Here is a 21,344-nt window from a genome sequence, read left to right as displayed (position 1 = left end):
TTCCACAGTCATTACTGAATATCCGCAAAGATTCATTAATTTTCTTGTGTTTAAACATATTTTATTTCCAAATACATAATTTCTTTTGGAGTAAATGTGGTAAACATTATCATATAAAAATGGAAGAATTATCTTTGCAAACACAACCAAAACTAATTTCTTACAGCTCATACTAAGAAGTTTCTTGGAAGTATGCTATTTATACACAGTTTCCTCAAAGCATCTTACACAGCAACATTTTTTAGAACCTGCTCTCACTTTCAGAGTTCTAGAAAAAATATGAATTTCTAACCAATTTGTTTTAATGATACTTTTCTAAAGAAATACATTTTGCAGAATTTATGAATATGAAGTTTTCTTTTTAAACATCATTACCTTAAATCTTACCTTATTTTTAAAAACGAGCTGAACAGGAATTTTCAGAACATCATTTATAATTTCCCCATCATCTTCAATATAATACACAATGATACAGGCTTTTGGGGCCCAAGAATTTTCTGGTGTTAAGGAAAAGGTTGTTGAATTTTGCTTGCCTACAGCCACCAACTGTCCCCTGGACACGACCTGAAAAGAAGAGTACACGAGTTTCATTTTGTGCTAAAGATAATGAGAATCTCAATATCAGCTATGCTTTCATAATTTTAAGCATACATACAAATTCTCGACTTAAGCCAACGTCAAATCCTTTCTGAATACACACACCCACAAATAAACTTTCCTGTCTAACACAGGGCATATACGCTGGTCATTAGAAAAGGAGAAGATACAGTAACCATCACGGAGGCAACAGCATCTCGACAGACAAGAATCTATTCCCAAGTTTAAGGAACGCAGAGCAGCACTCAGAGAGATGGATTAGCAAAATGACAAGGCTAGGGGAGCAATTTTCTTTTTTTCTTTCTTACGTTTTATAATTTTGTATAATGAACACAGGGCTTCCTGGTGGCTCAGACAGTAAAGAATCTGCCTGCAATGCAGGAGACCCAGGTTCAGTCCCTGAGTGGGGAAGATCCCCTGGAGGAGGGAATGGCTACCCACTCCAGTGTTCTTACCTGGAGAATCCCATGGACAGAGGAGCCTGGCTGGGGTACAGTCCATGGGGTCACAAAGAGTCAGACATGACTGAGCAACTAACACACACACACACACACACACACACACACACACAATGAACATATGTGGCTTACCTCATAAAAATATAAATTTTAAACATAATGCAAGGTGGTTTCATTATTCATCTTAAGTTGGAAATACAAATATAGGTAAAGAAAGAAAAAAGATAGTTTGATTTCAGTATAAATGGGCAGCTTAAAAAGGAATGTGGCTGATTTATAGCAACATGGATGCACCTAGTATGATAAGTGAGATAAGTCAAAAAGACAAAAAGCGTATGATATCTCTTCTATGTGGAATCCAAAATATGACACAAAGGACTACCCTGGTGGTCCAGAGTTAAGAATCTGCCTTCCAATGCAAGGGATGCAGGTTTGATCCCTGGTCTGGGAAGGTTCCACATGCCAAGGAGTAACTAAGTCCGAGCTGCAACTACCGAGCCCACGCACGCCGAGCTGATACTTACAACAAGAGAAGTAACCATAATGAGAAGCCCAAGAACTGCAAGGAACAGCAGCCCCCACTGACTGGAACTACAGAAAGCCCACGCACAGCAACAACGACCCAGCACAGCCAAAAATAAATACACAATTTTTAGAAAAATTTTAAAAAGAAACAGAAACAGGCTCACAGACATAGAGAACAGTCTTGAGGTTTCCAAGGGGGAGGGAAGGTAGAAGAGGAATGGGTTGGGAGGCTGGGTTGCAAACTACTATATATAAGATGAATAAACAACAAGGACCTACTGTATAGCACAGGGAGCTATAGTCAACATACTATAATTGTAATTATAACATAATCCATTATGGAGAAGGAAAAAAACGTTAACTTCTGTAAAGTAAATTTATATGCAACTTAGACAGAAAACTCTGTAAGAATGTATATAAATACTATATCCTGTGCATGTATAATATGTAAAATATGTTTTCTTTAAGTGTGAGGCTGAATTTTAAAAATCAGTAAGTTCAGTTTAAACATAAAATAGACACTATTTCAGACGATTCTACAATAGATCATAAATTTAGATCATGTAAGAGATTACCAGGGCTTCCCTGGTAGCTCAGTAATAAAGAATCTACCTGCCAATGCAGGAAACACGGGTTCGATCCCTGGTCAGGGAACATTCTGCATCCCGTGGAGCAACTAGGCCTGTGAACCACAACTACTGAGCCTGTGCTCTAGAATCTGGGAGCCGCAAACTACTGAGCTCAGAAGCTGCAACTACCGAAGTCCGGGCACCCTAGAGCCTGTGCTAAACAACAAGAGAAGCCCCTGCTGTCTGCAATTAGAGAAAAGCCCTCACAGCAACGAAGACCCAGCACAGTCAAAAATTAATTTAAAAATAAAGAAAATTATTTTTTAAAAGAGATTACCATGTAACTTAACTCCTTCAACTGCTTGTTGCCAATAACCACCAACTCAAATGGTGATCCCACCTAGGAAAAAAAATTTAATTAATAAATACATATCAATGTCAAGACGGTTCAATTATATTAACACATGATTGCAAGCCTTACCTTTATATTTTCATCTTTTGCTTTCAGCTGGATGTAGGTTTTACTAGGAGACTTAAACATACCATGAACTGCCATGTTACTTATACTATCGAGAAAAGAGGCCTATAACAAAAGAAAAGGGAGCCATAAACTTTCATCTTCAGGAGCATCAGGATAAGGAATGTGACCTGGCTGGACAATCAGTGAAAGGCAAATTCACTTTCACTTTTTTTCATACAGCAAACAATATACTCCCCAGACATTGGATCATCATCATTTTATAGCTTACATTGTAAAGAAACTGATGACTGTAAAATGTGTTAGATGGTCTTCTTCATCATCATCTAAGAGGAAAAAACACAGTCCTAACTTATTTCCAAAACAAAGGTGTCTTCTCACACCTTTGAGAGGAGATTTCTCATACTGTGAGAGGAGAGAAGAAAATGGAAAAGGAATCCTTCCTTCTCCCCACAACACAGAGCTCAACTATCAACAAGAAACAGAATCAGCTCACTCAGTCCACCGCTGGGGAGAGGAAAACTCAGAGGGGCCACACTGTGGCAGGGCTGAGTAACCCAGAGAGGGAGGGGGATGTAAAAAATATATTCCCCTTTCATTTTCAGCTCCTGCCAAAATACAATTCCAAATGATTGAAAAGCACCTAGACTGGGAGTTGGGGGTGCTTCTCCGTCATGTCTTCCGGTCACTATTTTACTGTGCTCTTCAAAATGAATTTACAAGGAAGCGTTCAGTCTAACTCAGCCACCACCATTAAATACATTTTAATCCCTTCTCCCGCTCTTTTAAATAAAACTGTGTCTACTTCCTGTGCACGTTAACCTCCCAACCAGCTGAGTGCCCGCCACCAGATTGCAATTTTAATGCTGTTGTTGCAGGAACATATGGTGGGAAACACATAGCACCTTGACTTGTAGCTCGCTGGAATCATCCAGGATTGGGAATTCGATCTTGAAGATTCCATTTGCGGGGACAGTGTGATTTATGATCTGGACAGCCCCTACATCCTGATTTCGAGTGTCCCATCTGCTCCAGTACTCAGTATAGTTTCTCTGAGTCACCATTAAGACTACATTATTTCTTCTTTCTTCAGGAGTCAGCTGATGACCATCAGAACGGGTTACCTTCACCTAATTGTCAAAAGAAAACACTGTGAAATCAGGTAAACAACAGAAGCAAAGGATTTAAGTTTAATCGAATCCAGTTTCCGTCTGTGCTGTTCCCATGAACCTGAACTCTCAAAAGGTCATCAGCAGTCCCCTAACGTCCAGGTTCAGAGGTCTCTCCAGGCAGCCTCCACTCCACTTTTTTTGCCTTCCACAGCTCCACAACAACCTCCTTCACTCCACACCTCTGTTTCTACATCATATCAGTGTCCGTTTTGGTTCCCCTTCCCTCTCTCGAATTGTGGGAATTTGTCAAAGCCTCATTATCATTTACCCTCAAAGGTCTCAGCACTCCTGCTGCCATCCTGACCTAGCTCTGGAACTCACACTCCCTACCTCCAAGCCCTCAAGGAAATTTCTACCTGTACATCCCCATTGTCTCAAATTTAACTCATCTAAAACTGGGAAACCATCTTGCCTTTCCCTCTTGTTCTAATACCACAGTTCTACCATACTTAACATCTGTGCATTGCCCATCCCTCTCCCCACCTTCCCAATCTGATGCCTACCAAGTCCTAAACGTCTTTTACAAGCTCTCCAGCCACATCCACCACTGTGGGGCTCCTCATGGCTTCATGCCAGGGCTACCGCCCTCCTCCCACACACAGACCCCACCAGTCACCCTGGAACCCAGCTTTTGCCACATCCCTCCCATGTTCATGAGGCTCCAAGCTCTTCACTGTGTAGAGCACGTGGGACACGGAGGACCCTCTGCAATCCCCGCGGAGCACGTGGGACACGGAGGACCCTCTGCGATCCCCGCGGAGCACGTGGGACACGGAGGACCCTCTGCGATCCCCGCGGAGCACGTGGGACACGGAGGACCCTCTGCGATCCCTTAGAGCACATGGGACATGGAGGACCCTTTGCAATCCCCAAGCTTCACCTCTTGTTTCCTCTCCGATCGCTCCCAGACATGAGCTCTCTGCAGCCCCCGCAGGGTCCAGTCACTGACACCTGATTGCACCCTGACTTGCCACCCAAAACTCTTGCTTTGCATCTCAGCTCATCTTGTTGCCCGCTCTCAACTGACACACTCAAACACTGAAAATGCTGCTGATCTTGCAACCAAGAACCTAAATCTTCCCCTTCCAACGACCCCCCCACCCCATCCCCCAGCCAGCTCTTCTTCCCTGAACTCTCTTTGTCCCTCTAATCATTTGGATGTTACCATGTGCAGATTCCTGGGTGACAGTTTCTGCAGATTTCTTTATAACTATCCTTTCAAACTGTCTGAATTATAAGATTGTTAAAATTAGGAGCTAAAACTTTTTCTTCTCACTAGATTACCAGTTTATTGTAAAAGGATGTTGAACAAAATGAAAAGGATCGATGTTCAGGCCAAGGAACCAGGAAAGGACCCTCTCTGAGCACATTCTTTCCCCCAAATCTCCACAGTCACCAACCTGGAAACTCTAAAACTTGTCTTGATCTGCTCAACAAAAACTGACTCTTTTCTCTTTACACCAGGGCCTAGCAAACTATAGCAGGCAGGAAGACCAAATCCAGTCTCTCTGACGTAAGGTTTTACTGGAACACGGCCCCCTCCCTTGGTTACCAAGTGGCTCCAGCTGCTTTCATGTTACAATGTCAGAGCCGCACAGCTGGGACTGACCACGTGGCCCCCAAAGCTAAAAATATTTACTATCTCGCCCTTTGCAGAAAAAGTTTGCCAGTTTTAAATCCCTACAGAAATGTGTTCATGACACATTTATCCTGCCTTGAATTACAGCCATGTGTGTATTCTCTTCTCACCATCACAAATACTGTGAATCCAGGACTGGGGCTGGGGTCTTCCTAAGTCAGTAAGCCCCACCCGGCAGCATGCCTTGCAGACTGTCAAAATTCACTTGGCCAATAAATGTTAATGCAATATTCTCTCAAAAAAGTGAGACTGAATTGATAATTTTTTAACTTTTGAGGGCAGCCTGCAGCACGGGGAACCTTAGTTCCCCAGTTAGGAATTGAACCCACGCCCCCTACATTGGAAGGCAGAGTTTTAACCACTGGACTACTGGAGAAGTCCCAGACTAGACGATCATCTTCAATGCTACATCTTTGCTAGAACTAAAATTAGTCATAAAAATCAACTTGAAATTTGAAACTTTGAAATTGAAATTTTTTTACTAGCATCTAAACCCTTCCATTAATTTCTAAATATCTAACATATATTACTTATTAAAATACTTGGAATAAAATATATTTTGGAAACTACTTTTTAAAAGTAAATTAGATAGAGGTCATTTGGAAACAATGCTGTGTGCCTCATATATCTAAAGGGGAAAAGTAACTTATCTACTTTGGGCTTAAATTTTTTTGAAAACCACTAAAAGTACTCTCTCCCATCCTGTTTCACTAAACTGAACTTACTGCTTTAGACCATTATTAAACATGCCAACTTACAGTGGCTGTGAAGTTGAGAGATGGCTTCAAGACAGTAGCATAGTCAAAAAATTCAATGATGTAATCATGCTGCTTGAAAAATACATTGGAGCTTGCATTTCTTGAGATACCTGTTTTGGAAATTGCACCCTTTAGACAGTAAAAGTAATATATAACCACCAGCTTCGATCCACCACATCTCTCCATCTGAGCTACTTCCCAAAGGGTTAGGATATCAGAGCACAGAAGCCTCTTTGGCTTGGCCACAAAAAGGAACATCAGTTCCATTATGTCCTTTGTGGATCCCTTCTGAGCACCAGTAGAGCCCCCCATCAATGACATGTGCACCCAAGGTCACTGACAGAATAGTCTTTTTGTACTTCTGGGAATTGATGAAAGCCATTAAAATAGCAACAGAAAGATCCAAGTAATTAACCTTTATTTTATTATTAAAAGAGAACACGTTATAAAAGAATTTGGAGGAGGTGAGATTTCAGAGGACATTATTTAAAAAAAATAAAAGGAGGATGGTTAGTCAGCTGAAAAGGTAGCCCTTCCATGTAGTTTTCAGGTTGGAAAAAACGGTAGAGATGGAAAAAATTATGAATACCTATCACAGGTGGTTGAAGCACAGTTGTTCAAAGAAAATAAGTTTCCCCTTCATTATGAAAACATTCTGCAAGTTAAGACTAATATTCATGACAATTTCAGCATTAAATAGCATCCTTAGGCAACAGTGCCCTCAAATGAACATGCTAATTATATAAGAAATGATAGAGCAGCACATCATACAGAGCTTCGCCTGTGTTTCAAAGTCTACAAACCTGTAAGTGATTCTGTCACTGTGGCTAAGATTTCTACTGGCCCAGGAGAAGACAGGTACATGTGTTCAGAAGGTCCATCCGAAAACTCCATTACCTTTTTCATCTCTTCATCATTAAAAGAGAAGTTTGCAGATCCATTTATCTGTTTTGTTAAAAAATTTTCAATTTCATTCTTCACTTTAGCACTTCAAATTTTAGAAATAAAATTCAAACTAAGTCACAACAATACAAAGGTTCTATTTCCACTTTAATTACTTTAATAAACAGGCAAATTCTCATTTGTCCAATGATAGAAAGCTCTTGATTTTCTCATGCTCAACTCTTTGTTAATTCGGTATAAAATCTTATTTCTGGGGAATGTACACATAGTTTTTCCCCATTACAGGTTAAAAGAGATCCGCAAAAGTTACCTTCAATGTTTTTGTAATATTTTTCTTCACACCCCAGAAGGATAAAGGTAAAAATGTAAGTGTTAGGTCTCCTTTCACAGGCTTCCCATATGTATACCTGAAAAATAATAAACAGGACCTAAGTTAAAAGAATTATATTAAAAACATGCTCTTACTACAACTTTTTAAAACTAAAACATAGGAATGTGCTTAATAAATGGTGATCCTTCTCCAAAGTGGGAAGATTTTTTACTACAATACCTCAAAACAGTTCACAACACACACACTTTACCCAGCCTCCTGGAGAAAATCTGATCCTAACTGGAAGTGACAGTTTCCCGTTGAAAGATTTCTTAAAAGATTATGAAAATCTTTTATTCTTAGAAGTCTGGGCTGGCCCATTAACTGCATGCCCAGGAGACTTTGTAACTTTTGAACATTTTAAAATGTTTTTCCTGCATGTTTCAATATTAACCATCAGGGTTTATTAGACCAACACACCAGGGCACCAAATGTGCTCATAGTTATTGAAAATTCACTTTTTGAAAGAAAATTTAAAATAAGAGCAAATTATCCATAAAATCAAAATTATCTTCTTGAGTCAAGAAGATATCACTCTTGCTGATTTGCATTCTACTTTTTAACTGTATCGTCTCTCACGAAGGGAAAGTCTCTTTGTGTAAAGGAGAGGCTGTCTTTGGTAAATCTTTTTACTGTCAGAAAGCCTTCTGTAAATCCGTTTCCTGGGTTCCTTCCATCTCTATTACGAAATGCTCAGCCAAACATGAAAGCTAATTTTATTTTGCACTCTAAAAATGTGACTGTTAACTCCTGCTTCCTGAATCCCTCATCTGGATCACAGAAAACATCCCCTTGTCTGGATCAATTCAACTCAAAAACTGATAATAAAATATAGCATATTCCAAAATTTAAAAAAATAAAACAGTCCATCTTCAAATGTACCACCCTTCCAAACAAAAACAATAAAGTTAGTGGAAACCCCCAGATAGCAATATCAGCATCAAATTCATACATTCAAAAGAGTTCTCAAAACCTAACTCTGCTTGTATCTTGTTAAAAATTAAATAAATGCATATCTAGAACACCAGAACATCATTATTTTAAAAGTTATATCACATGATAGTACAGGGAGCTGAGAATTCATACATTATTTAAAGTATTGTCAGACACAAATATTTTTAATTTTGATTTAAATGTGACATGGATTTAGTTTTCCAAGTCCCAAGCTGATTTATTTATGATAATCATGAAACAAGGATACTGACATTATTGTGCTAAACAGAATCTAGATGCTTTGGGGAATAAACTAATCATTCAGAAAGTAACAGTTTAACTTTTAAAAAGTAAGTCAAAGATATTCTATGATATCATTAACAAAACAAGGATTTTTTTTGTTTGTTTTTTCAGGAAACAACCATAGCACAATAGGTTTACAAAATAATACCTAAAACAAGTGAACCTATCATTATAATTCATATATTTCTCCCCACCATTTTTTCCATGTCATTTCCAGGATACAAATGTCTCAACTCATCAAATAATAACTACATTTTAATAAGCCTTAGATTATAAAAACAATACTTTTGAAGTTCTACTGTCCACAAACGTTATGGAAGTAACTAGATGTATGCCATGTTATTTTCTTTACAATCCTCTTAAACCTAGTATGATGAGAAGAAAGAATCTATTATTTATTTTAATGAGGTGGGAATAGTGAGCAGATGTTCACATCAAAGCTAATAAGCATATGCAGGTTTTTATTTATCTCAGCTAAAAATTTTTAAACTAAAAGAGAGTGTTAACTTTCTGCTCCAGGAAATTTCCAGTAACCCTCTGCACATCAACTATACTTTGATGGGATAGATGGCCACAATCAAAAGTAACCAAAATTGTTATCATCCGCTCATAGAGATGACTATAAGAGCTAATCATTTCTATAACTTAATAACAACTTTCCAAGTGGTAAGACAACAGAACTCATCTTTCAAAGTACACACAAGAGACAACTGGATTTCAAGTCCTTCTCTTTACTCCCTAATTTGGTGACAAAACCAAAACTACTGCCCATACACCTTAATTTAGTTCACTCAAAATAAGAGGCTTTTGATTAGGTATAGAGGCCTCTGCTGTGCTACACACAGCTTGAAACTAAAATCTTAGGAGTCACATTGTTTTATCTATTTATTCTTTCAATGGGCATTTATTAGAAGCCCACTCCATGACTGGCACTGTGCAGTGGTAACCGCGACACAGACCCACCCTCAAAGAGGTGATCGAGCCACGTGGTCTAAGGGCAGAAGCTTGGGCGCAAGAAGCCACACACTGAAATTACCTAAGTAAAGTCATCTTGGGCAGAAAAAGCATTGTGCATTCTTGGACGCACAGGTAAAATCTGGGAAGAGACTTTGGGAGGGGAGATGAGGGGCTGGGCGAGGTGTTTCAAAAGACTTGAAACTAGAAAAGAACTTGGTAAGAAACACTAAAAATTCTGAACTTCACCCTCAAGGCAGTGGTCTGAAAACTTTCATGTAAAAGGGCAACAGAATTAGCTTTGTTTTTTCAGTCAAAAAAGAACGCAGAAGTGGTAGGGATTTGGGGGAGAAGAGGAGGAGGAGAAAGAGAGAAGGAAAAGAAGAGGAGACAACAAGAAGTCTGGATGCAAAGTACAGAAAAGACTAAATGTCGCCAAAATGGACGCAGGAAACACTCTTAAGAAACTACAACAGTAGCTGAAGAAAGAAAGAGACACTGGCCTGAGTGAAGGAAGTGCCAGTGGAGAAAAGGGGACGGATTATTTGAGAGATATAAAGGAGAGAGAGAGCTTCCCTTGTGGCTCAGCTGGTAAAGAATCTGCCTGCAACGCAGGAGACCTGGGCTCATTCCCCGGGGTTGGGAAGATCCCCTGGAGAAGGGAAAGGCTACCCACTCCAGTGTTCTGGCCTGGAGAATTCCATGGACTGTATAGTGCACGGGGTCGCAAACAGTCGGACACGACTGAGCGACTTTCACAAGGAGACAGAACCAGCAGCCCTGGATGCTGACTGGCTGTGAACCGAGGGAGTCGGAAGACTACAGCTGACCCGGGCAGCTAGACAGAGGGAGGTGCAGTCCACCAGGAGAAGGGTGCAGAGAACCAGGGCTGGGGAAGACAGCCTGCTTCATGTACCTGTGGGACATCCAGTGGGCGATGTCCAGTGAGCAGCGAGACATAAAGATCTGACTGTCAAGCCAGAAATGAAGGCTGGAGATACGGATTTTGTTGTTGTTGTTGTTGTTTAGTCACTAAGTCATGCTGGACTCTTTGGGATCCCATGGACTGGAGCCCGCCAGGCTCTCCAGTCCATGGGATTTCCCAGGCAAGAATACTGGCGTGAGCTGCCATTTCCTTCTCCAGGGGACCTTCCCGACTCAGGTATCAAACCTGTGTCTCCTGCATTAGCAGGCATATTCTTTACCACTGAGCCACCAGGGAAGCCCCGTAGGCATTCAGGTTTCATCAGATTATCAACAGGAGCAGAAGCTCTGGCTATGGAGAAGAAAACTCTGAGTAAATGCATAAAAATAGAAAAGAGAGCCAAAGATGGAGCTCTAAGGAATAAGAAGGTTTTCAACATGGACATTGTCTGCAAAGAGCCTCAAAGGAGTAACCAAAGCAAAAGGAGAAAAGTCAGAAGGAAAATGAGAGGACAGCAATGATCAGTGCTGCAAGGCGGGCAAAAATTTGTAACAGCCTAAGAAAGCAGCCACAAGGTGAGGCAAGAAGGAGCCTTTGTGCCCTAGTGAAAACAGTTTCGATCCATGGTGAAGGAGAAAAGCAGGACACAGGGGGCTGAAGAACAAACAGGATGTGAAGAAGCAGAAACAGGCAGCTGGAACTCTACAAAGAGGTGAGAGATGGGGCAGCAGCTAGAAGGAGGCAGGATAATCAGAGAGGGTTTGCTTCCTTCAATGACAGACACGTTTAAACACAGAGTGAAGATGCCAGCAAACAGCAGAAGGTTAAAGACACCAAATGGAAGAATTCAGACACAGGTAAGAAGCGAAGTGGGCCAGGATTCTCCCGACAGGAGACCCAGTCCGAGGCAAACTGGAAGGATGAGCCTGAAGGAAGGAGAGATGGGTTCTCAATAGACATAGGATGATGGCAACTTTACCGTCATCACCTCCATCTCCTCTAGGACACAGTATTTATAGATTAGGTCTATGTCAATTTTTAGAGACTGGTGAAAGACCTTGCTAGTCAAAAGATTTCCTGACTCTGTTGCAAAGTTGCAAATTACATACACAATCTGAGTAAAAGGAGACCTTCCTGAAACGCACTGGTAGACTGAGAACTCATGAACGCTGGGGTGGAGAAGGACCGTTTATCCACAGACCTCAAGCAAAGGGCCTCCTCAGCCATCTCAGAGCCACCCATTTGAATTCACACATAAGATCTGAGCTGCCCTGGGGCAGACTGCCTTCCTCGGCCCCCACTGTGGACACCCCCAGGCAACTGAAGCCTGAAGGAAGGAGGGGTAATAGGAAGGAAGTCCTCGGAATGGACTACAGGCAGACCTCATTTTATTGTGCTTTGCTTTATTGCACTTCACAGATACTGTGAAGTGACAGATACTGTGTTTTTTACCAACTGAACTTTTGTGGCAAGCTCACAATAAGCAAGGGCTTCCCTGGTGGCCCAGACGGTAAAGAATGTGCCTGCAATGCAGGAGACCTGGGTTCAACCCCTGGGTCAGGAAGATCCCCTGGAAAAGGGAACGGCTACCCACTCTTTTTGCCTGAAAAATTCCATAAACAGAGTAGCCTGGTGGGCTACAATCCATAGGGTCACAGAGTCGGACTTGACTGAGCAACTAACACTTTCACTTTTTGATACTCAAGTCTACTGGTGCCCTTTTCCCAAAGCCATCTGCTCATTTCAAGTCTCTGTGACATATTTTGGTAATTCTCATAATATTTCAAGCTTTTTCATCACTATTATATTTTTTTCATTTATTTTTATTAGTTGGAGGCTAATTACTTTACAATATTGTAGTGGGTTTTGTCATACATTGACATGAATCAGCCATGGATTTACATGTATTCCCCATCCCGATCCCCCCTCCCACCACCCTCTCTACCCAATCACTATTATATTTGTTGTGGTGATCTGTGATCAGAGAGCTTTGATTTCACTACTGCAAACACATTACAATTCACCAAAGGCTCGGATGATGGTTAGTCTTCTTTGCGAATAAAGTACTTTTTAATCAAGGTAGGTAGTTGTTATTTTTAGACATAATGCAATTGAAATTGAATGGAACCCTGTGGGGCTCCTGGGCACAAAAACCTTTCTGTGTCCCCTTCCCTGCCTTCCAAAGGACAGGTTCAAGCAGCGGTTAATCCGGGAAGGGAGAGGACCAGAGACAAGGGAGGAGCAGTCAAGAAACAATAGTGCAGCCTCGGGGCAGGGTCCTGGTTCCGCCTCAAGGGATACACAGAACAGTGTCTTTGAGCTCTTCTGCAGAACTAAAACCCCCATCAAACGGAAGATCTTAACTACTTGATGATGCACTCTTAATTCCAGGTAAGGTCACAGTTCGCCCACCATCACCTGACACCAGAGGATCCCTGCACTGAAGGAACACGCTGCCAGAACCTTGGCTCTCTGTGCACCGGGGTCAAACAGAAATATGCAGACAGAGTAAGGAGGAAAGGGAAAAGCGGCGTTACTTCTTTGCCAGACAAAAGGGGAACACAGGAGGCTAGCGCCTCAAGAACTGTGCCCCCGCCCTCTCCCTGGTGAATAGGAAGCAGTTATATAGTCAGGCTTCCCTGGTGGCTCAGATGGTAAAGAATCTGCCCCGCAACTGTTCCCATCTGCCCTTTGTATTTATTTATTTTTGGCTGCCCTGGGTCTTTGTTGCTCCACCCGGGCTTTCTCGAGTTGCTCTGAGTGGGGACTAATCTCCAGGTTTCTCGTGTGATGGCTTCTCTTGTCGCAGAGTATGGGCTCTGGAGCTCAAGGGCTTCAGCACTTGCAGCTCACAGGCTCTATAGAGTGCATGCTCAGCAGTGTGGGGACTGAGCTTAGCTGCCCATGGCATGTGGAATCTTCCCGGACCAGGAATCAAACCCATGCCCCCTATATTAGCAAGCAGTTTCTTAACCACTGGACCACCAGGGAAGTCCCCCTAAAGTCTGCCCTTTGGAACTCAGGAAAGGTCATGGAGGCTGGAATCTTGCCTACAAGAAATGGGGGACAGAAAGGCCTCTGGGCCGGGAGGTCCCCAGGGCTCTGCGTGGCATGAGGAAGAGGCTGTTAGTGTTGTGGCTTCAAGGGATTTACCCTCCCTGAAAAGTGTACAATAAATTTTCTAGACAGTTACCAGAGTTTAAGAACCACTGTTTTAACTAGTTGTGTTTAAATCCCTGGCACATGCCTGAAAACCAAAAACAGAAAAAAGAAGATATCCACTTTCAATTTAACCCATGTGCACACAGATGGTTTATGCGGATTTGCAGTCACTAAGTTTTATATGTGTTAGTCAAAGAATTCCAAATAAAACCCAGACAGAATGCTTGACCTTCAGCTAAGATCAAGAGCAGGATAATAATATGAAAAGTTGGCATTTATGTGTTTTCTAAACCATAAATCCAGCCACAGTACCCACATTCACACTGGAAGCTACCTCTTAGTTGAACTAGCTTGGTATACAAATCGTAGACACATTTTTGCCTTTATGTCACATGGATTCACATGATTTGTTTGCAAGAAGAACCTAAAACAGGAGTCCTCAGATGTTTTGGTATGTGAACTCACTGCCCATGCTTGCCACTGCCACAGACCCCCAACAAGAGAGGAATACTGTGAGGAGACAGTGGTGACGTGGGGTACAGTTGTTACCAGTTATTACAAATAAATTCTGAAACTAAATAAATTTCACAAACCTGAGTACAGACATTGACACATCAAAAATAAATGCTACGACTTCCCTGGTGGTCTGGTGGATAAGAATCTGCCTGTCAATGCAGGGGACACAGGTTCGATCCCTGGTCCGGGAAGATCCCACGTGCAAAAGTGCACCACAACTACTGATTCATGTGCTGCAAGTACTGAAGCCCGGGCACCTAGAGCCTGTGCCCTGCAACGAGAGGCCACCACAATGAGAAGCCCACGCACCGCAAAGAAGAGTAGCCCCTGCTCGCCACAACTAGAGAAAGGCCCCCTGCAGCAACAGAGACTCAACACAATCAAAATTGAAATAAATAAACTTAAACCCTGGTGGCTCAGAGGGTAAAGAATCTGACTCTAATCCAGGAGACCCGGGTTTGATCCCTGGGTTAGGAAGATCCCCTGAATAAGGGAATGGCAACCTAGTCCACTATTCTTGCCTGGAGAATTCCATGGACAGAGGGGCCTAGCAGGCCACAGTCCATGGGGTCACAAAGAGTCAGACACAACTGAGCGACTAACGCGCGCACACACACACACACACACACACACACATACACAAAATAAACGCTGCATGGGACAGCCTTTCTTGGGAAGGAAAAGCAAGCACTTCTCCAAAAGAGCTGCAGAGGACGCCAGGAGTCTGCTGAGGTTTACTGGGCCCACTCTCTGGTCTGGGAGAGGAGATGCAAGTGACACAGAGGAGGGACAACTGAACAGGAAAGGGTACTGCAATGCTCCATCAGGTCCCAGGTCCTCAGAGGGTTAGGTGGGACCCCGGCCCACAGGCTGCTCTCCCGAAGAGGCCTTAGCCACCCAGGCCAACTCCAGCCCACTGACAGGTAGCCAAGGAGAGACCCATGTCACAGGTGTCGCCCCAGCCAAGTCCTTGCAAACCCTGGGAGATGGGGAGGGACAAAAAATTTTGAAACTAAATTAAAATGTTTAAATGCTACAAGAAATCAGTGCTGGATTTACTTGAGGGCAAATTCACCCTATACTTTGAAGGGCCACTGGTCTGGAAACCAGAGCATGCTTTTTGCTTCAGCAAAACAAAGTGCCGTGCTCTTCAAGCCAGTGGATCAAAATCATGAAATCATGGAAGCCACTAGACAGAAGTTACACAGCGGGGGGCTGGAAGTCTCTGTGTACACATGCTGAAATGGATGATGAATGTGACTTACTGATACATCTGCCAACTGCAATAAGGGAACAAAGTGAAAAAAATGCGTTAGTCACTCAGTCACATCTGACTCTTTGCAACCGCATGGACTGTAGCCCGCCAGGTTCCTCGGTCCATGTATTTCTCCAGGCAAGAAACTGGAGTGGGTAGCCATTCCCTTCTCCAGGGGGTCTTCCTGACCCAGGGATCAAACCCGGGTCTTCCACATTGCAGGCAGATTCTTTACCATCTGAGCCACCAGGGAAGCCCCAAGGGAACCAATCCCCTCCCCAAAGTCTCAACATCCATTATTGACAGAGAAAATAATTAGCTTTTAAAAGAGTAAGTTGCCTTAACCCATGTCGCTGAATGAGGAATAAATAAAGTTGTGTTTTTTTTTTCAATCCTGCAGAATCTATAAGGTAAATCTCTTGACTAGTGTTGGAAAGATATGAGCCTATGGGGACTATTTTAGGATTGGATCAGCTTAGAAGCAGAGAAATGGCTGCAAAGACTTGTGCAGACATGTTCCGTGCCTAATTATTTATTATAAACACTTGCTTCCTGTCCATTGGGGTATTTTAACAAGCAACATGTTGCGCTCATGTTCTGGGGTATATAATGAGCTCTCTGTCATGCAGTTTCACAACAGTTTATAGTCATAAAAAGCAATATGATACTTACTTTGCGGTGACAGTACCATTTAAACTCTTAGAATTTAAAGAACAATATAATGGTGTCTGCAAAGCAACTTCAAACTTTGGTAATACTGGAAAAGAAAAGCAAGAATATTTTAAACAGTCCATTTTCCTCTCATTTTACAGTTTAACAAACTAGTGAATAGAACTGTTCTAAAGGAGTTGGTATCATTTAAACTTAAATTCGTTAGGCTCCAAATACACGTTAACACACAGATGAAAGTACTTCACTCCATTCAAAATCTAAAACCCCATAAGGCTGGTGACAAGACACTGAATGGGGAGGGCTGCTGTGGACACTCATGTCTGTGAAGCCTCCCACTGGCAGAATCCAAACTGGATCCAGATACCTAACAAGGACGTACTGTGTAGCACAGGAAACTCTTCTCAATGTTACGTGGAAGCCTGGGTTAGAAGGAGTTTGGGGGAGAATGGACACGGGTACATGTATGGCTGAGTCCCTTCACTGCTCACCTGAAACTATCACAACATTGTTAATCGACTGTAGCTCGAATACAAAATAAAAAGTTTAATAGAAAAAATTAAAAATAAATAAATTGCATCCAGAATTGCATCCTAGAGGCAAATATAGATTGCATCCTAGAGGCAAAGCCACCTGAGTGCTAGAAGACCCGGCTTTTTCATTCAATTGTCACCCATATTATTTGATAAATAGGTACCTCTGAGGACTTTGTTCCAATTTGGTTTCTAAAAGCACATCCTGACTCTTACTCTCCTTCTGCATGCTGACATACATGCATTCACAGAGACCCTGCATCCTTTGAGACCATCAAAGGCAAATTTGGTGACAGTCTAACCCAATGGAATCCCATGAAGAGAAAGTTGTGTACTAGGATTTCTAGTTAATTACTAAGATATGGCTACAAGTAATGATGCTTTTCTTGTCTAACAGGTACTGGTTCCTGAAGGTAATCCCAAAACTAGAAACCCCTACTTTGGCTGGCTTTATATAACTCAGCTATGAAATATTTTATAAATAGTAGTATTATTTAATGCAGTCTGGTTGGATGGCATCACCAACTCAATGGACATGAGTCTGAGCAAACTCCAGGAGATTGTGAAGGACAGGGAAGCCTGGCATGCCGCAGTTCGTGGGGTCACAGAGAGTCGGACATGACTTAGTGACTCAACAACAACAACAACAAATATAATTAAGCTGTGAAATATTTCATAAATAGTAATATTATTTAATACAAAGCACTTCACTGGAGTTAAAAGAAAATATTTCCTACCAATCTAAACAAATCTATAGAAATAATTCTCATTTTTAAATTCACTGACCAGTGAAATAGATTCATCTCATAACAATTAGTAAAAGAAACGAAACAAGACGACCAAGGAATCGGCAGAACAGGAGAGCCTCCAGCTCCAGGTTAAAGACCCTGGAGGACCCGGACACTCCAAGACCAAGACCAGTCCAGGACTCTGCACCAGCACAAAAGTCGGGGCCCCCCCAGGGGTGGAACCTCCTCAGAACAAGGAAATCAGAATGTCCCCTCCACAGATATCACAGGTTGGCAATCCATCATGCCTCCACAACATACCTCCTTCAACAACATACAACCACCCAGCACCACTACTACATGACATAAAAACAGCCTATGAGAGTCACAGCCACCTCTGACTTATTCCTCGAGATCAGGGCTGTCCAAAAGAAAAAAAATGTGAGCCACATGGTGTCATTTCGTATGCTCAGCAGCCACATTTAAAAAGAAAAAAAAAAATCAGGTGAAATTAATTTTGCAACATTTTATATAACCTCATATATCCAAAATATCATTGCAACATGTAATCAATATAAATAATTATTAAGGAGGTATTTTTCTTTATTTATACCATCTTCAAAATTGGGTATTTTACACGCTTAGAGCACATCTCCATTTGCATCAGCCACATTTCAAGCATTCAATGTGCTGAGTGACCCCTGAACTGGACAAAAACAGTTCCAGATCAGAGGTCAGCAAACAAAGACCAGCATGAGCTAAGAATGGTTTGTGCGTTTCTAATTGGTTGGGGAAAAAAATCACAAGAAGAGTATTTCACAACATGTGAAAATCATGTGAAATCGAAATTTCCACATCCATAAATAAAATTGTACTGGATCACAGCCACTTTCACTTACATATTGCTGACGGCTGCTGCGTGCTGTGATGGCAAAGTTGAGTAAAGACAGCCATGTGAGCCACACAGCATAAAGTTTTCCTATCTGGCCATTTATAGGAAAAAGCTTTGCTGCTCCCTCTTCCAGCTGATCATGAAACTGAGCTGTGACAACGCTGTGAGAGACACGTGGACCGCAGCCACAAATGTGCAAGCAGATGACTTTCCAGAATTTCTAATGCCCGAATGAGACACCCTCTCAAAAAATAACACAAGTCAGACAAAAGAGCTTGTGTACAACTTCAGAACAGTTGTTCAAAGTGTAACTAATACTGGGACCCTATGCACCCACTCTCAGCTTTCCTCTTCTCCATGCACCAACAAAAAACCGCTGGGTCCCACATTGCTTACACCTACGTGTTTCCAACTACAGCATTACAGAAGTGGCACCTGCAGGAAGAGGATTTACCCAAGTTAAACCCGGTCTTTACTAGTGTTGACCAAGTGAAAAGTGGGAAAATCAGGAAATCACTGAGGTTATGCTTTAAAAAATAATAATAATTTTAAATATGTTATGATCACAGCAAAATACAAAAACAGGCTAACTGTGCATAAGAAAAAGAGTAGGATCATGGGACTATAGGCAATCTCATTCCCACTTTACTCTTTATAATGATCTTTTACAGATAAAAAAAGTTCAGACCTATAAGAAATATCAGGATTTTACCTCCATTGGGGTTTTTACTTTAAACAATATACCTCCTAGAAATCTCTCTCTTCCCTGTGGAAAGGAACAAATACATTTTCCTTCAAAATAAGTTGAAGAATTCTTACCATATTCTGAAACCTGAAATGACTGATAATATGTCTGGTCCTATTGGGAGAAAGAAAAAAAAAGACAAGAAAATAAATGAGTTTCTATTTAATTACTTCATTTGTTTACTCACCTCACAAAAATATTTAGAAAAAATTTTAAATTACATTTATAATTATTTAATGAACAAAACAATTTATTTCAACTTACAGAAGTTTATTTTTAATCACCTGCAACATGAAGTCTGTGAATTTCATGAGTTTTTCTTAACAATCCACTAACATAAAAAGGTGACCTGTCTCTTTAATTCACTGCAGGTCACTGAAACAAACTGCTTAACCTGACTTTCCTCATTTGTGAAATGAGAACAAAATTAAATCAGATAATTTATGAATTTATGAAGCATGGCAAACTAGCAAGAAATAACTTCAAATTTGGTTTGTATATCCCTATCAAAGCTAACCAGTGAAGAAAATAAAATTACACATTATTCAAATATATAAAATAGTCGAGGATACAAAATCATCATGGACCAATACTCTTTATCTTCCTAATTGCCTGAAGTATTTTCTACTATAATCCTTAAGTCAATATACTCTACCCTATTTTAACAGATATCATTTCTTTTTCCAAGATCAACAAGAAAGCGTGTGACATCCCTTATTTGTGGAATCTATAAAGACATGATACAAAAGAAGTTATTTACAAAACAGAAACAGACGCATGGACTTAGAGGAGGAACTTCTAGTTGCAGGGTGCGGGAGATGGGCAGAGGGACAGGTAGGGATTTGGGATGGACATGTACACACCACTATTTTAAAATGGATAACAAGGACCTCCTGTAATAGCACTTAGAACTCTGCTCAATGCTATGTGGCAGCCTGGATGGGAGGGGAATTTGGGGGGAGAATGGATACATGCATATGTATGGCTGAATCCCTTTCCTGACCACCTGAAACTATGACAACACAGTTAATCAGCTATACCCCAACACAAAGTCAAAGTTTAAAAAACTTTTTTTAAACAAACAGAGGGAGCTTTCCCCAAAGTAAACAACAACAACAAAAAAGAAAACGTCTGGCCTAGAATATCTTTTTTTTCCCCAACTCCTCATATTTCTTTTTTTTTTTCCCATTTATTTTTATTAGTTGGAGGCTAATTACTTCACAATATTGTAGTGGTTTTTGCCATACATTGACATGAATCAGCCATGGATTTACATGTATTCCCCATCCCGATCCCCCCTCCCACTTCCCTCTCCAACTTATATTTCTTTTTTTTTTTTTTCCCAACTTATATTTCTATTGGTCCATTCCTAATCATAGGTAACACATTAAACAGAGCCACTTCAAAATAGTTAAGAAATTCTACTAAAGAAATGTATATTCCAATTCTGATTCCCTAAGTTTACCAAAGCAAATAAATAACATATTGGCTTTTTAAACAATCATTATTTGTTTAATCTAAAGCAACTCTACATCTCCTAAACTAATATGATAGTATATATCAACTATTCCTCAATAAAAAATAAAATTTTAATAAATAAAGTACACACCAGCAATTATTTTTTAATCCTTAAAGGATACAATTCATTTCAAAGTATAAGACAACTGAAACTACTTACACGTCAACAAAATAATTGTCTAAAGCTTGGCTTCAAGGCTGTCATTTAAAGTAGATCCCAAAGACACTGTGTTGATCAGTCTTTAAGAATCTCACATTTGTCCCTTCTATCTTAAAGTGTTTTCATGTCACATATAGGAATGGTATAAATCAATGGTTTTAATTCATTTATAAGTTTTGATTTGTTATCCTCAAAAATCAAATCAAGAAGGTAATCTACCTGTAATTTTACTGATAACATAAGAATTCTAGTCTTTAAATTACTTTTTGCTTTATGACTGGTAAGGCTGTGAACAAGCAATTTAACAATGATGATGTCTGCTGATCAAGTTAAGTTCATACAGCCAATGCCAAGTGAGTATCCCATGTAAAACATGGCATGAAGCTCTGTAAAGGTTAACTACAGCCCTCAGCATCAGTCTCAAGATGGAGCAGACCCAGTCCAGAGCAATTCTGCAAGGCAGACAGTACCCTAGACTTTCACGCACTGGGCTTCTGCACTCAGCTCCCTACGCTTGACTGACACACACTTCCACCTCTAACCTGCCAAGACCTAGATCAAATAGTACGTGCTTCCCTGGAT

At 41.0% G+C, this 21,344-nt stretch overlaps 1 protein-coding gene across 1 annotated transcript in view; it reads right to left on the bottom strand.

The window, feature by feature from the left end:
- Positions 1 to 21,344, bottom strand: part of CD109 (CD109 molecule) — a 136,389-nt gene that overhangs the window by 57,755 nt on the left and 57,290 nt on the right. The window contains exons 6-14 of the mRNA XM_043890530.1: positions 19,159 to 19,198; positions 16,190 to 16,274; positions 7,410 to 7,506; positions 7,000 to 7,141; positions 6,197 to 6,306; positions 3,533 to 3,757; positions 2,631 to 2,732; positions 2,487 to 2,549; positions 388 to 564 (exon numbers count right to left, since the gene is read on the bottom strand). Coding sequence (XP_043746465.1) covers positions 388 to 564; positions 2,487 to 2,549; positions 2,631 to 2,732; positions 3,533 to 3,757; positions 6,197 to 6,306; positions 7,000 to 7,141; positions 7,410 to 7,506; positions 16,190 to 16,274; positions 19,159 to 19,198 — 1,041 coding nt within the window. The remainder of the gene's footprint in view (positions 1 to 387; positions 565 to 2,486; positions 2,550 to 2,630; positions 2,733 to 3,532; positions 3,758 to 6,196; positions 6,307 to 6,999; positions 7,142 to 7,409; positions 7,507 to 16,189; positions 16,275 to 19,158; positions 19,199 to 21,344) is intronic.

The sequence above is a fragment of the Cervus elaphus genome, chromosome 28 (genome assembly GCF_910594005.1).
Source record: "Cervus elaphus chromosome 28, mCerEla1.1, whole genome shotgun sequence".
NCBI classification, from domain to species: domain Eukaryota; kingdom Metazoa; phylum Chordata; class Mammalia; order Artiodactyla; family Cervidae; genus Cervus; species Cervus elaphus.
The sequence above is the reverse complement of the archived record's forward strand: the minus strand, read 5'-3'. Positions and strand labels throughout refer to the sequence as shown.